The following is a 17,809-nucleotide window of genomic DNA, read 5'->3' as shown; positions in this document are numbered from 1 at the left end:
GCCACGCTTTACAAGTAAAATCGTATTTTCTCTGTGTCTTTTCTTCTTGTGGAAGAATATGGTAGTTTGATCCCTTTCTTTAGTCAGGGGTGTGTTTGGAGACCGACTGCTGGGCGACGGTGTCTCTTGGAGGCATTTGACTCAGTCGAGTCTAGTTCCTGCGGCCTCTAGCAAAGCTTGTGGACTTTCCGCGGGTCAGTGTCCTTGGGCCTTTTCCTTTTTTTTTCAAAGTTGTTCTCGGTTACGGATGAAGCAGGATTTTGTTGGCTAGGGTTTTTCAGGCCTGGTGCCCTCAGAATGGGCCGCCTCTTGTACCCTCCCCGTTTTTGCATTGTGTATTCTATAGCTTGGGTATTGTCTTCCCAAAAGTAATGAATGCAGCTGTGGACTCTTTCCATTTATGAAGAAAAACATTATGCTTACCTGATAATTTTCTTTTCTTCAGATGGAAAGAGTCCACAGCTTCCCCGCCTGTGTTTTTATGTGGGGCGACTGTCATTTTTGTTCTGGCACCTTTTCACCCTGATATCTACTGTTCCTTGTTCCCTCGGTAGAATGACTGGGGGATGAGGGAAGTGGGAGAGGTATTTAAGCCTTTGGCTGGGGTGTCTTTGCCTCCTCCTGGTGGCCAGGTTCTGAATTCCCAAAAGTAATGAATGCAGCTGTGAACTCTCCATCTGAAGAAAAAAGATCAGGTAAGCATAATTTAAGTTATAATTGGCCCCTCATTGTTTAGTAGTAAACACACAAGCACAGTGGAATAAAACTAATGGTGGGGGGGGATTATGAAGTTACTCGACCACTCGGTTATACAGGGAAAAAGGCAACATTTTAATTGCATTTTTAATAGAGAGACTAGTCAAAATGATCCTTTTTATGATTCAAATAGGGCATGCAATTTTTCTATTTACTTTTATCAAATTTGTTTTGTTGTCTTGGTATTCTTTGAAAGCTAAGCCATTGAAGGCTTCCTCTTATCTCAGTGCATTTTGACTTTTTTTTCACAGTTGGACAGCGCTAGTTCCTGTGTGCCATATAGATAACATTGTGCTCATGCCCGTGGAGTTATTTGAGTCCGCACTGATTGGCTAAAATGCATATCTGATTTCAAAAGAACTGAAATAAGGGAGCAGTCTGCAGAGGCTTAGATACAAAGCAATAACAGTAGTATATTAATATAATAGTGTTGGTTATGCAAAACTGTGGAATGGGTAATAAAGGGGTTATCCATCTTTTTAAGCAATATACATTTTAGAGTAGACTGTCCTTTTAAATCAAGTGGAAGTGAAATGCTGAATTGCAACAGGTCTTTCCTATAAGGATGGTCCAGAGTAGTTGTACAGGAAGTGTTTCCCAAACCCATTCCTCAGGACCCTTAACAGGCCAGATATTCATTTTATCAACTAGAGCACAAGCGAAAAAAATCATCTTACCCATCAGTCCTGTGGAGTTGTGAAACACTGACTTAAATGGATGGCAATAAAGCTCCATAAAAAAAAACTTCATAGCACTGCTCAACATACTGGTGCTAAAATCCCTTCCCAGACTGTTCTCACAATAAGCCTTCAGCACTCCCATGGGTTATTGTCTCAAATACCCAGCTTCCCATATCTATTTTCTCATAAACTTCTCACCACGTAGTGCAGCCAGTACGAAACTTTACCTCTCGCTTCTCTATATGAAAACAGTGGTTTTGGGCCTGCTCTGTTCTCTCTATGCAGCATTCAGTATGGGAAACAAATTCCTCTCTTCAGCACAAATAAATTGGGGAAGGTCTTTGCATAACGAGTACTATAACTTGCAATGCTACCTTTCTATGTAAATTCTTATCTAACCAATTAATACTAAATAGTGCAAGAACAGTCTTATGAAAGCAACATGTTTTTCTTTTAGTTTTAAACCATGTGATGCTGATAGTATGTGCGGTGCTCGCTAAATACACCTGGCTTTATTTGTCCCGCCCTTTCTCTGACTGACATCTGGCTTTATTCCCACAGGAGGCATCGGGATGATGTGTACTCTCAGCGAGCAGGGGAAGCAGCTGGCTATTCAGGTCTCCAACATTCTTGGAATGGACGTGTGTGGCATTGACTTACTTACCAAGGAGGATGGCTCCTTCTGTGTGTGCGAGGCAAATGCCAACGTTGGCTTCATTGCGTTTGACAAAGCCTGCAACCTTGATGTGGCTTCCCTCTTGGCTGACTATGCTCTGTCGCTACTTCCAAGCCGGTTGACTCGTAGAATGTCTCTTCTTTCTGTTGTGTCAAGTGCAAGTGAGACTAGTGAACCTGAGCTCTCCGTGCCTTCCAGCTTAATGGTTGGGGTATCCACTCCACTGCTCCATCACCACAACCATGAAGCTGGAGACAGCATGAGCGCCAGTTCCAGCTCAGTGGACAGTGATCCTGACACTGCCACAGAGAGGGAGCTACTTACCAAGGGGGCCATCTTTAACATGAACCAACTTCTTGCCAGTGAAATGAACCTTTTGGTGGAGTAGATATAGGGGAATGGGGAGGGCAGTGCGGGCGGGGGGTTGCTCTTTGGTTCTAGCACGTGTAAATATTAATGGGGCTATTACTGCAGGTGAGGGGAGGGATGAGTGAGGGGGAGAGAGGTTTTTGGAGTTAGCTAAGTAGACTCAATATTGTGAATAAAGCTGCACCATCAGGCTTTAAATAATGGTGGGGATGAGGTAGGTTCTTGGCACCTTATGGTGACATAATTTGTTAACTTAGTATGTATAAATTCCTAAATTTATGTGGCCAATAATGCAGTCTGCTATGGCCATTATATTACCTGATGTGTTCTAGTACCTAAACAGGTTGATACATCCATCCAGGAGTGTGGTAAGAGACGTGCAATTTGAGGGTTGTTTAAATGGTCTCGCCAGGCTTTTTTCCTCTGCATGCGCAGTGTGGTGCAGCTCATTACTTTCAGTTTGTCTTGTATCTTGGGGCATGGAAACAAATCAATATTTAGGGTCTGCTGGGGACTTTCATTCAGATGTTTTTGAGAAGTTCCTCCCTCATGAAATTGTTGACACATTTGTGGGGTGATGTATACTGTACCTCTTTCTCAATCTGCATGTACAGGTCCCTATATCTCTAATACTGCAAACCTGGGGTGTTTTTTCTACAATGTTATGTTAACTGACAAAAAAATAAGACAATCTATGTAGCCCATTCTGTAAAACTGATTTTTAAGGTCTTTCCCTGCTGATTTTCCAGACCCATTTGTATTAATCTTTACAAACTTAGTTGTGCTGTAAGCTGGCACAGCAGATGTGTAAATACCCTGTATCATTCTCTGTTTAAGCCACAAAAATGAATTTTATTGATACTTTTTTTAAATATAACTTTGTGGTATTTTTATCTTTCTTCATGAAATTTCGGATAATGTCTGTCCTATTACATGGAACAGAAGTATTATTTTAAGGTTGAGTATTCGGGGGAAATGATACTGTGAAAATCATTTTTACAGAAACCGCTCTGCAGCTAAACCATGCTGTGTAATCTGCCTTTATCCATGGTCTGTTTGCTGTAAAATGATGCTCCTAATCTGAATTCCCCACACTGCACATGATCTGTCATGTTCCCTGATGCCCCTATATACATTTAACCTATGTGGCTACCTGAGTCCCTGTTATATTATATGAACATGCAAAAAAAGCAATGCACCTGGCAACTGAGGGGTTAAACTCCTGGGCTGCCCTCCTCCACTTTCATTGACCCTTTCACTGCTGCTGTGGTAATGACCAGTGGTAGGGTTATTAGCAGTGTTACATTATACTGTTTTTATTGCCTTTGAATGTGTACAATTTTGTTTTGTTTTTGTTTTTTTACCCAGACTGCTGCTTCCCTGTTTTTTTATACATTGCGCTTGATGGATGGACTTTGGAGGGGGTGTAGTTTAGTTTGGCATTTCCCATTAAATGGTTCCTCTGCAGGGTATAAGTAAGGCTTTTATGAGGCGCTGCCATCTTAAGTACAGTTATATGTGCATATTACAGAATGGAGAGTCTGCAATCATTTTATTGACATCTTAACGCTACTTTACCATGTTCAAGGAGGGAGCTGTGCAGTGTTGGGTTATATTTGTGAGCATATCCAGGCACGGTCCCATAGGCAAGTATGAACTTTCTCATAAACAGTTAGATTATTTTTAAATATCCTTTTTGATTTGACTTGTTTGAAAATATGGATTTGTACTTAGTCTAGTGCAGAATTTTTCACCACAGGATACACATCCAAATATGACAGGAACCTCTCCAAGTTTGCCACCTCTACCTCCTTTCATTATATTAAACCTAGTCTGGGCAGCTGAAGTTCTATTGCACAGATCATGTATGTGATGTCTTCTTCTCTCTGCATCTGATCTGTTTGTTACATTCCTACCTCCTCCACTATCACTGCTCAGCTATTGGCCTTTATAAGCACCACACACTACAAATTGTCCTCCTTAACCACCCCCTTCCCATTCCTCCATCACCGCATTCATTTTTTATTTTTTTGTCTTATTTAAGCAAATAGCCAAATAAGGAATGTAATAAAATGTCAGCAAGAAACTGAACAAGGTTTGAGACTTTTTGCAGTCATTACAGATGAAAGCTCTGGTATTTATATATGTGTTTGTCATTCAAGCTTCTGACTGTGCATGTTTGAGATTGTACAGTCTGCACATGTTTATGCTGTGTGTGTGAGAGAATACGCTACAGAATTTGCTCAGGTACTAGCGTACACTATAGCTCTATTGTTTGGCTCTTCAGCCCTTACCAGTGTGGATGGAAGATTGTGAATCTGTGTGCCAATCAAGGAGTGTTTATCTCAGAAATTACCATTGCTTTTCCAAAGCACAGTTTTTCAACATGCTGTCCAATACAACACAGGAATAAGATATCTGTGATACATAAATTTATCATATGTTGGCTATTGTATTAATACCTATATAATCACAGCCAGTCACATTACCTTGGGTAAAGCAGTTAGGGTTGTGGAATCTGCTGGCACATATACCATTAGAGCACACAGCATAACCACGTATACCATTAAAGCGCACAAGAGAGCACCGCCTAACCGTTACCATACCATTAGGGTGCACCGCGTATACCATTAGGGCGCACCACCTACGCGCATAAACCATTAAGGCGCACAGCTCCACTTAGTTTTCCTTTTCTACTGGCCATTTTTCTCCCATAGAACTAAAAAAAAAAAATTATCAATTTAATTTGTCTGAATCCTGTTACTATTTAGCAGGGATATTGGGAAGCCTCCCAAACGACATTTGATAATGTGACTCATTTCTCTTGTAAGGTGTATCCAGTCCACGGATTCATCCATTACTTGTGGGATATTCTCCTTCCCAACAGGAAGCTGCAAGAGGATCACCCACAGCAGAGCTGTCTATATAGCTCCTCCCCTAACTGCCACTACCAGTCATTCTCTTGCAGCTCTCGACAAGAAAGGAAGTATCAAGAGAGATGTGGTGAATTAGTGTAGTTTATCTTCAATCAAAAGTTTATTTTTAAACGGTACCGGCGTTGTACTGTTTTTACCTCAGGCAGAAATTAGAAGAAGAGTTTTGCCTGAGGTTTTTGATGATCTTAACAGGTTGTAACTAAGGTCTACTGCTGGTCTCACACATAACTGAAGAGTATGGGAAAACTTCAGCTGGGAGAACGGCCTGCAGAATTAACTGCTCTGAGGTATGTTCAGTATATTTTTTTTTCTACAGAGATAAGGTCTAGAAAATGCTGACAGTGCCTGATATATTTAAGGTAAGCCTGATTACAGTGATTTAACAAACGACTGGCATCATGCTTGCAGTAAAGGGTAATATTCATGTTACTTGCTCTTATTACTTAGTATGTAAAACGTTTGCATGATATATAAAAAACGTTTTTTACTGAGGGTGATAAATCTTTATTTGGGGCCTAGTTTTCCACATGGCTGACTAGATTTCTCCTAGGAGTAGTTATTTATGGACTTTTCACTTTGAGTGCATGGTGGGAGGGGCCCATTTTCGCGCTCTAATTGCGCAGTAGTTTTTACAGTCTGAGACATGCAGCTTCCCTGAAGGAGTCCCCTGACATATTGGACCTCTGTAATGGGTTTTTGTGCCTACAAAAGTCGTTTTATGGGCAGGTAGGAGCCACAGTAGAGCTGTGGCAGTTTGCTTGTGACTGTTATAACGGTTTTACCGTTTTTCTGCTTCGTTTTTGAGCCTGAGGGGTTAATCATCCATTTGCAAGTGGGTGCAATGCTATTTTAGTCTATTATACACACTGTCAAAATTTCGTAGTTAACTGCTTTTTTTCACTGTTTTGCAGTTTTTGTGTTTTTTTTCCCTTAAAGGCACAGTACCGTTTTTTATATTCTGCTTTTTCACATTAGTGTTTTCCAAGCTTGCTGGTCTCATTACTAGTCTGTTAAACATGTCTGACATAGAGGAAACTCCTTGTTCATTAGGTTTAGAAGCCATTGTGGAACCCCCTCTTAGAATGTGTACCAAATGCACTGATCTTACTATAAATTTTAAAGACTATATTCTGGCTTTAAAAGATTTATCACCAGAGGAAATTGACATGGGGGAAGTTATGCCGACTAACTCTCCCCACGTGTCAGAGCCTATAACTCCCGCTCAAGGGATGCCAAGTACATCTAGCGCGCCTATTGCGTATACTTTAAGAGACATGGCGGCAGTTATGAATCATACCCTTACAGAGGTATTGTCCAAACTGCCAGAGTTACAAGGAAAGCGAGACAGCTCTGGGGCTAGAACAAATACAGAGCTCTCTGACGCTTTAGTAGCTATGTCTGATATACCCTCACAATGTGCAGAAGCCGAAGCAGGAGAGCTTCTATCTGTGGGTGATTTTTCTGACTCAGGGAAGACACTTCAACCTGATTCTGATATATCTACATTTAAATTTAAGCTTGAACACCTCCGCGTGTTGCTTAGGGAGGTTTTTTTTTTTTTTTTTTTTAATGACCCAACAAAGGGACACTTTATTTGTATTTCAAATTTTTCACTTTACCTACACTTACAGACTGTAATAAATACATTAATAAACAAAAACGTCAAGAAAGGGAAAAAACAAAAAAAAGAAGGAAATACCATTCCGTCAATAATATGGAACATATCCTGACATTATAACTTCTGTGGGGATATCTCTCCCCCAACTTACAGAAAAACGATAATTCATCACATCAAAACATATACTTGATTATTACCCCTCTTGACATTGTCCACCATTAACTATTTATCTCTCCTCTTCAAACCACTTCTATTCTTTGACAAAACCAAGACACATATACCCCCATCGGTACTCTATTCTTTATCAAACTCCTCTTGGAGGGTAAGGGGGGGGAGAGAAAAGAAGAGAGAAAAAAACAAAAAAAAAAACTCAACCACACAAAATAAGCCCCTCTCGACCGACAGCTTCCCCGACTCCCCTGGGCCTCCATCATCCATCTTTCAATGTCTAATCTGGATTCGGCCATTCTATAGAAAGAGCCCCTTCCAACATTAGTGACTGGAGGTATATTGAATTCTTCAAAGTTAACAAAAACTGGGCTTGAATTTGCCGTGACCATGTTAGAATTACTTTTAACCATTTATTGAAATAATCTCTAAAATATTTTGCCACCGTCATCTTATTATCATGTAGCTCAACATTCATTTGTAGTTTTATAGCATTGACAAACTCCGCTATCCCTGGTGCAGTATGGGATACCCACTGCTTAAGAATTAGATTTCGCGCGACTAGAATAGCCGTGTTTATCAGCGATTGATCCCCCTTCTGTCTGGGTATATATATTAAAAAAAAAACTGTAAATGGTTCAATCACCAGATTATTTTTAAGTATTCTACACAGCCAATAATTGACCTTACACCAAAACTGTCTGACCTTGGGGCATTCCCACAGAAAGTGAAGAATGTCTGCCCCCTCTACTCTACACTTGGGACAATGACTTTTCTTATCCTTCTTTGCCCACTTGTTTATCCTATTCGGTGTTAGATGGTATTTATTCACTATTTTCAATTGTGACTCTCTCAAGCTGCAGTTAGCTGTGGCATCTTCAGACAGTTTTATACTTTTCCTTATTTCCTGCACAGTTATTTCTGGAAAATATTTTAAATATCCATCCCTTAATTTCCCAACATATTCTTGGCCCCCTTTTCTAAGTAACATCTGATGCCAGTACTTGATTGAACGTATACCGGCTTTATAAATCTTGATCCCGGCCTCAACTTCTTTCCAGTCCCATACCCAATTTCTTACTTGATCTAGCTGGTTCAAATAGCTTCTAACCTGCAAATATGCATAGAAATTCTTGGGGGAAATATGATATCTCGGTAAACATAACTATATAAGTTTTATCATCGTTTATAAGTTGTGCAAAATTTACTAGACCTTTCTCGCGCAATTCTTTAAAAACCATATTGTAATAACCTGGAGAAAAATCAGGCATGCCAATTATTGGGAGATGGTGTGATACTTGGTAATCCATATTGAGAAATTTAAACATTTTCTGCCATGCGCAAATTAGATTTGCAAAAGTTATCATCTGATGTACATTACTAGTTAGTTTATTGAAAGGAAAATGAAGCACAGCCTTTAAATCAAATGGGGCCATAGAATAGATTCTATGTCATAATAAGTGATATATTCTGCTTCTGTAAGCCAGTCTACCGCAAATTTTATCATAGTCACCCAATTATAGAATTTTATATTAGGTAAAGAGAATCCCCCATATTCTTTAAGTTCCATAAGTCTGTCTATTGCGAGTCTAGTTTTTTTCTTTCTACCCCACAAGAATCCAGCACAAGCTTTATTATACCGATCAATATCTTGCTTGGGTATAAACATTGGTAAATTCTGTAAGAGAAATAATATTCGAGGAAAAATTATAGCTTTAATGATCATAACCTTCGCGGAGAGAGACAAGAAAAATGGGTCCCACTTTTCTCTTAAGTGTATTCAGTCCACGGATCATCCATTACTTATGGGATATATTCCCTTCCCAACAGGAAGTTGCAAGAGGATCACCCAAGCAGAGCTGCTATATAGCTCCTCCCCTCACATGTCATATCCAGTCATTCTCTTGCAACTATCAACATAGTAGGAAGGTCGTGAGAGGAGTGTGGAGTTTTATTCTTAAATATTTCTTCAATCAAAAGTTTATTTTAAATGGCACCGGAGTGTGCTGTTTTTTCTCTCAGGCAGTATTTAGAAGAAGAATCTGCCTGCGTTTTCTATGATCTTAGCAGAAGTAACTAAGATCCACTGGCTGTTCTCGCACATTCTGAGGAGTGGGGTAACTTCAGAAAGGGAATAGCATGCGGGGTCCCCTGCAAATGAGGTATGTGCAGTAAATATTTTTCTAAGGAATGGAATTGACTAAGAAAATACTGCTGATACCGATGTAATGTAAGTACAGCCTTAAATGCAGTAGTAGCGACTGGTATCAGGCTGATGAATGTATGTGCAATAAAGTAATTTTCTAGGGAATGGAATTTGACTAAGAAAATACTGTTAATACTGAACTAATGTATGAGCCTTAACTGCAGTAGAAGCGACTGGTAGCAGGCTTATTGATAACTCTACATAACCTTTAAAATGTATGTTTAAAACGTTTACTGGCATGTTATTCGTTTTTGTGAGGTACTTTGGTGAAAAATCTTTTTGGGGCATGATTTTTTCCACATGGCTGACGTATATTTATGCATAGAAACGGTTAACTGAGGTTTACCACTGTTGTAATATGAGTGGGAGGGGCCTATTTTAGCGTTTTTTTGCGCAGTAAAAATTCAGTCACAGTCTTCCTGCTTCTTCCTCCTTGATCCAGGACGTCTCTAGAGAGCTCAGGGGTCTTCAAAATTCATTTTGAGGGAGGTAATCAGTCACAGCAGACCTGTGACAGTGTGTTTGACTGTGATAAAAACGTTAATTGTTAAATTGATTATCCGTTTTGGGTATTAAGGGGTTAATCATCAATTTGCTAGTGGGTGCAATACTTTGCTAACTTATTACATTTACTGTGAAAATTTGGTTGCTATAACAGATTTGGTTCATTGTTATTTCAACTGTGACAGTTTTTTTGTGCTTCTTAAAGGCGCAGTAGCGTCTTTTATATTGCTTGTAAACTTATTTGAAAGTATTTTCCAAGCTTGCTAGTCTCATTGCTAGTCTGTTTAAACATGTCTGACACAGATTAATCTGTTTGTTCACTATGTTTGAAGGCCAATGTGGAGCCCCATAGAAATATGTGTACTAAATGTATTGATGTCACTTTAAATAAGTCAGTCTTTATCTGTAAAGAAATTATCACCAGACAACGAGGGGGAAGTTATGCTGACTAACTCTCCTCACGTGTCAGTACCTTCGCCTCCCGCTCAGGAGGCGCGTGATATTGTGGCACCAAGTACAACAGAGAGGCCCATACAAATCACTTTGCAAGACATGGCTACTGTTATGACAGAGGTATTATCTAAATTGCCAGAATTAAGAGGCAAGCGCGATAGCTCTGGGTTAAGGACAGAGCGCGCTGATGATGTGAGAGCCATGTCCGATACTGCGTCACAATTTGCAGAACATGAGGACGGAGAGCTTCATTCTGTGGGTGACGGATCTGATCCAGGGAAACCGGATTCAGAGATTTCAAATTTTAAATTTAAGCTTGAGAACCTCCGTGTATTGCTAGGGGAGGTATTAGCGGCTCTGAATGATTGTAACACAGTTGCAATTTCAGAGAAATTATGTAGGCTGGATAGATACTATGCGGTGCCGGTGTGTACTGACGTTTTTCCTATACCTAAAAGGCTTACAGAGATTATTAGTAAGGAGTGGGATAGACCCGGTGTGCCCTTTTCCCCTCCTCCGATATTTAGGTAAATGTTTCCAATAGACGCCACCACACGAGACTTATGGCAGACGGTCCCTAAGGTGGAGGGAGCAGTTTCTACTTTAGCTAAGCGTACCACTATCCCGGTGGAGGATAGTTGTGCTTTTTCGGATCCAATGGATAAAAAATTAGGTTACCTTAAGAAAATGTTTGTTCAACAAGGTTTTATCTTACAGCCCCTTGCATGCATTGCGCCTGTCACTGCTGCTGCGGCATTCTGGTTTGAGTCTCTGGAAGATTCCATTCGCACAGCTCCATTGGATGAGATTATGGACAAGCTTAACGCGCTTAAGCTAGCTAACGCATTTGTTTCTGATGCCGTTGTACATTTAACCAAACTAAAGGCTAAGATCTCCGGATTCGCCATCCAGGCGCGCAGAGCGCTATGGCTTAAATCCTGGTCAGCTGACGTGACTTCTAAATCTAAATTGCTTAATATTCCTTTCAAAGGGCAGACCTTATTCGGGCCCGGCTTGAAAGAAATTATTGCTGACATTACTGGAGGTAAGGGTCATACTCTTCCTCAGGACAGGGCCAAATCAAAGGCCAAACAGTCTAATTTTCGTGCCTTTCGTAACTTCAAGGCAGGAGCAGCATCAACTTCCTCCGCTCCAAAACAGGAAGGAACTGTTGCTCGTTACAGACAGGGCTGGAAAGCTAACCAGTCCTGGAACAAGGGCAAGCAGGCCAGAAAACCTACTTCTGCCCCTAAGACAGCATGAAGAGAGGGCCCCCTATCCGGAAACGGATCTAGTAGGGGGCAGACTTTCTCTCTTCCCCCAGGCTCGGGCAAGAGATGTCCAGGATCCCTGGGCGTTGGAGATCGTATCTCAGGGATATCTTCTGGACTTCAAAGCTTCTCCTCCACAAGGGAGATTTCATCTTTCAAGGTTATCAGCAAACCAAATAAAGAAAGAGGCATTTCTACGCTGTGTACAAGACCTCTTAGTAATGGGGGTGATCCACCCAGTTCCACGGACGGAACAAGGGCAAGGATTTTACTCAAATCTGTTTGTGGTTCCCAAGAAAGAGGGAACCTTCAGACCAATCTTGGACCTAAAAATCTTAAACAAATTCCTAAGAGTTCCATCATTCAAAATGGAAACTATTCGAACCATCCTACCCATGATCCAAGAGGGTCAATACATGACCACAGTAGACTTAAAGGATGCCTACCTTCACATACCGATTCACAAAGCTCATTATCGGTACCTAAGATTTGCCTTTCTATACAGGCATTACCAGTTTGTAGCTCTTCCCTTCGGGTTAGCTACGGCCCCGAGAATTTTTACAAAGGTTCTGGGCTCACTTCTGGCGGTGCTAAGACCGCGAGGCATAGCGGTGGCTCCGTACCTAGATGACATTCTGATACAAGCGTCAAGTTTTCAAATTGCCAAGTCTCATACAGAGATAGTTCTGGCATTTCTGAGGTCGCATGGGTGGAAGATGAACGTGGAAAAGAGTTCTCTATTACCACTCACAAGAGTTCCCTTCCTGGGGACTCTTATAGATTCTATAGAGATGAAGATTTACCTGACGGAGTCCAGGTTATCAAAGCTTCTAAATGCTTGCCGTGTCCTTCATTCCATTCCACGCCCGTCAGCTAGCTCAGTGCATGGAAGTAATCGGCTTAATGGTAGCGGCAATGGACATAGTACCATTTGCGCGCCTGCATCTCAGACCACTGCAATTATGCATGCTAAGTCAGTGGAATGGGGATTACTCAGTTGAGAGCAATATTCAATGCTCTTCTAGCTTGGCCTCAGTTAACAACACTGAGGTTCATCAGATTTCAGTCGGACAACATCACAAATGTGGCTTACATCAACCATCAAGGGGGAACCAGGAGTTCCCTAGCGATGTTAGAAGTCTCAAAGATAATTCGCTGGGCAGAGTCTCACTCTTGCCACCTGTCAGCGATCTACATCCCAGGCGTGGAGAACTGGGAGGCAGACTTTCTAAGTCGCCAGACTTTTCATCCGGGGGAGTGGGAACTTCATCCGGAGGTCTTCGCTCAACTGATTCATCGTTGGGGCAAACCAGAACTGGATCTCATGGCGTCTCGCCAGTACGCCAAGCATCCTTGTTACGGATCCAGGTCCAGGGACCCGGGAGCGGCGCTGATAGATGCTCTAGCAGCCCCTTGGGTTTTCAACATGGCTTATGTGTTTCCACCATTTCCGCTGCTACCTCGACTGATTGCCAAGATCAAACTGGAGAGAGCATCGGTGATTCTGATAGCGCCTGCGTGGCCACGCAGGACCTGGTATGCAAACCTAGTGGGCATGTCGTCTTGTCCACCATGATCTCTGCCTCAGAGGAAGGACCTTCTAATTCAGGGTCCTTTCAACCATCCAAATCTAATTTCTCTGAGGCTGACTGCATGGAGATTGAACGCTTGATCCTATCAAAGCGTGGCTTCTCGGAGTCGGTTATTGATACCTTAATACAGGCTCGGAAGCCTTTTACCAGAAAGATTTACCATAAGATATGGCGTAAATATTTATATTGGTGCAAATCCAAGAGTTACTCATGGAGTAAAGTTAGGATTCCTAGGATATTGTCTTTTCTACAAGAGGGTTTAGAAAAGGGCTTATCTGCTAGTTCGTTAAAGGGACAGATTTCTGCTCTGTCTATTCTTTCACACAAACGTCTGGCAGAAGTTCCAGACGTTCAGGCTTTTTGTCAGGCTTTGGCTAGGATTAAGCCTGTGTTTAAGACTGTTGCTCCGCCGTGGAGCTTAAACTTAGTTCTTAACGTTCTTCAAGGTGTTCCATTTGAACCCCTTCATTCCATTGATATCAAGCTGTTATCTTGGAAAGTTCTGTTTTTGATGGCTATTTCCTCGGCTCGAAGAGTCTCTGAGTTATCTGCCTTGCATTGTGATTCTCCTTATCTGATTTTTCATTCAGACAAGGTAGTTCTGCGTACTAAACCTGCGTTCTTACCTAAGGTAGTTTCTAACAGGAATATCAATCAAGAGATTGTTGTTCCTTCATTATGTCCTAACCCTTCTTCAAAGAAGGAACGACTTTTGCATAATCTGGACGTAGTCCGTGCCCTGAAGTTCTATTTACAGGCAACTAAAGATTTTCGTCAAACGTCTTCCCTGTTTGTCGTTTATTCTGGACAGAGGAGAGGTCAAAAAGCTTCGGCTACCTCTCTCTCCTTTTTGGCTTCGTAGCATAATACGTTTAGCCTATGAGACTGCTGGACAGCAGCCTCCTGAATGAATTACAGCTTATTCCACTAGAGCTGTGGCTTCCACCTGGGCCTTTAAGAATGAGGCCTCTGTTGAACAGATTTGCAAGGCTGCGACTTGGTCTTCACTAAATACCTTTTTCAAAATTTTACAAATTTGACACTTTTTCTTCTTCGGAGGCTGTTTTTGGGAGAAAGGTTCTACAGGCAGTGGTTCCTTCCGTTTAACTTTCCTGCCTTGTCCCTCCCATCATCTGTGTACTTTAGCTTTGGTATTGGTATCCCATAAGTAATGGATGATCCGTGAACTGAATACACTTAACAAGAGAAAACATAATTTATGCTTACCTGATAAATTTATTTCTCTTGTAGTGTATTCAGTCCGCGACCCGCCCTGTCTTTTTAAGGCAGATCTAAATTTTAATTAAAACTCCAGTCACCACTGCACCCTATGGTTTCTCCTTTCTTGTCTTGTTTCGGTCGAATGACTGGATATGACATGTGAGGGGAGGAGCTATATAGCAGCTCTGCTTGGGTGATCCTCTTGCAACTTCCTGTTGGGAAGGGAATATATCCCATAAGTAATGGATGATCCGTGGACTGAATACACTACAAGAGAAATAAATTTATCAGGTAAGCATAAATTATGTTTTTAAATTCACTGGCCAAATTTTTAATTACTTCCGTAAAATTAATATGATACCATTCATTCGGCCTAGTTCCTAATTTGATCCCAAGATAGTTAATGTGTGCCACTTCCTGAAAGGGATGTTTATTATAACTTTTGGAGGTCTTGTGAATCCACAGTATTTCTGATTTACTGGAGTTTATTTTTTACCCTGAAAATCGACTATAGATTCTTATAATTTCCAGACATTTTGGGATATTTACATTTGAGTCCTTAATAAACAACAAGATATCATCCGCATATAATGAGATAATCAGATTCCTTTTCCCTAGCTCAATTCCCTTTATTTCCTTCCTTAAATAGATAGCTAACGGTTCTAATGATATATTGAACAGTAAAGGTGAAAGGGGGCACCCCTGACGGGTGCCCCTTTGCAACGTGATGTATTGTGACACTTCGTTGTTAAAGGGACAGTTTACTCAAAAAAATTCTCCCCTTTAATTTGTTCCCAATGATCCACTTTACCTGCTGGAGTGTATTAAATTGTTTACAAGTAGCTCCTTTACCCTTATATTGGCATTTGAAATTGTTAATTTAGCATGTGGTATCCCCACCTATTCTGAAAGTTTGTGGCCGCGCGTACCAGCTATAGATAAGCTTTGTAAACACAGCCAGCAGAAGAAATTACACTCCCAGTGTGATAAAGCAGAGATAAGGTAATAAAATGTTCATTTTCCATTGTTCTCTCAAAGTATTGGTGATTGTTTTAAGGACAGATATAAGATAAAGAAGCAGGTATATGTGCACAATGTGATACAGTAATGAGATCTGATTATAACTACAAGCTCAACCTATTTTATTAGGCTGTGGCTTCAAAACACAAAATCAGAGCTTTAATATACAGAAATAAACCTTAAAAAGCTAATTTTCATACATTTTTACTCCAGTTGGTAAAAAAAGCAATTGTAAACACATTAAGGGAAAAACTATTTTACAGTATACTGTCCCTTTAACTAGCAACTGTGACCTTGGCTTGTTATAAATTAATTTTATTATATTCAAGATGTTTCCCTCAAAACCAAATTTCGTAAGAGTTGTAAATAAGTGATCCCACGTAATGGAATCGAATGCTTTTTCTGCATCAATAGTGACCAGGGCCATGTCCTCTTTACTGTTCTTCCCGAGTGTCTTTTTTTTTATTATGGGAATGATCTAATGTTAGTAATACCCTGCGCATGTTACGTACCGGGTTTCTGCCAGCCATAAAGCCAGTCTTCATTTATTAGGTCCCCCATTATATCTTTAAGTCTCTCCGCAAGGATGGTCATGAAAATTTTATAATCGACATTCAAAAGGGATATTGGTCTGTATGATCCCATATTCTCCGGGTCTTTCCCTTTTTTGTAAATCAGAGAAATAGTTAAGTCTAAAAAATAAGATGACCTTAGTTCATTCTGCGTGAAATACTGTTTATATAATTTGCCTAGTACCTCTGTAATATTCTCTTTCAGAATTTTATGAAATTCAGATGGTAATCCGTCTGGCCCAGATGCCTTCCCTAATTTCATTTTGTCTATAGAAGCCACTATTTCTTCTATGGAGATTTCCCTATTCACCTGTTCTAAATCTTCCCTAGAGATTCCAGGGACTTTTATATTTCACCAGAATTTCTTTCTCTAGCTTGTCTACTGGTACATTCGTATATAATTTCTGGTAAAATTTAAAAAAGGCTTCCCTTACTTCAGACGCCCGTGAATACACAGACCTCTCATCCCTTATTAGCGATATCATATTCTTTTTTTTCCTGATTTTAATAAGTTTAGCAAGATGTTTAGCTGCGACTCCCTGGTACCCCTGAAAATATGCTCTTGCTTTTAAATCTTCCACCGCCCACTGATTTTTTAAAAATGTTTCCCTGCTCGCTTTAGCAAGGGAGTATTTTTCCCAGGTTATTACGTTAGGGTTCATTAAATATTTTCTGAACATATTTTCTCCAACATAGGTGTGTCCGGTCCACGGCGTCATCCTTACTTGTGGGATATTCTCTTCCCCAACAGGAAATGGCAAAGAGCCCAGCAAAGCTGGTCACATGATCCCTCCTAGGCTCCGCCTACCCCAGTCATTCTCTTTGCCGTTGTACAGGCAACATCTCCACGGAGATGGCTTAGAGTTTTTTAGTGTTTAACTGTAGTTTTTATTATTCAATCAAGAGTTTGTTATTTTGAAATAGTGCTGGTATGTACTATTTACTCAGAAACAGAAAAGAGATGAAGATTTCTGTTTGTATGAGGAAAATGATTTTAGCAACAGTCACTAAAATCCATGGCTGTTCCACACAGGACTGTTGAGAGCAATTAACTTCAGTTGGGGGAACAGTGAGCAGTCTCTTGCTGCTTGAGGTATGACACATTCTAACAAGACGATGTAATGCTGGAAGCTGTCATTTTCCCTATGGGATCCGGTAAGCCATGTTTATTAAGATCGTAAATAAGGGCTTCACAAGGGCTTATTAAGACTGTAGACTTTTTCTGGGCTAAATCGATTCATTATTAACACATATTTAGCCTTGAGGAATCATTTATTCTGGGTATTTTGATATAATAATATCGGCAGGCACTGTTTTAGACACCTTATTCTCTAGGGGCTTTCCCAAATCATAGGCAGAGCCTCATTTTCGCGCCGGTGTTGCGCAGTTGTTTTTGAGAGGCATGACATGCAGTCGCATGTGAGAGGAGCTCTGATACTTAGAAAAGACTTTCTGAAGGCGTCATTTGGTATCGTATTCCCCTTTGGGCTTGGTTGGGTCTCAGCAAAGCAGATACCAAAAAACTAAAAACGGCTCCGGTTCCGTTATTTTAAGGGTTAAAGCTTCCAAATTTGGTGTGCAATACTTTTAAGGCTTTAAGACACTGTGGTGAAAATTTGGTGAATTTTGAACAATTCCTTCATGTTTTTTCGCAATTGCAGTAATAAAGTGTGTTCAGTTTAAAATTTAAAGTGACAGTAACGGTTTTATTTTAAAACGTTTTTTGTACTTTGTTATCAAGTTTATGCCTGTTTAACATGTCTGAAC

The 17,809-nt window shown here is 40.6% G+C and overlaps 1 protein-coding gene across 1 annotated transcript in view; it reads left to right on the top strand.

The window, feature by feature from the left end:
* The window catches only part of RIMKLB (ribosomal modification protein rimK like family member B), a gene marked incomplete in the record, with an annotated part of 314,625 nt that extends 310,050 nt beyond the window's left edge, over nt 1-4,575 (top strand). Inside the window, 1 exon segment of the mRNA XM_053692809.1 lies at nt 1,996-4,575. Coding sequence (XP_053548784.1) covers nt 1,996-2,500 — 505 coding nt within the window.
* Nucleotides 4,576-17,809: the final 13,234 nt, after the last annotated feature.

This window comes from Bombina bombina, chromosome 9 (assembly GCF_027579735.1).
Source record: "Bombina bombina isolate aBomBom1 chromosome 9, aBomBom1.pri, whole genome shotgun sequence".
Classification (NCBI taxonomy): Eukaryota; Metazoa; Chordata; class Amphibia; order Anura; family Bombinatoridae; genus Bombina; species Bombina bombina.
This window is presented reverse-complemented; position numbering and strand designations above follow the sequence as displayed.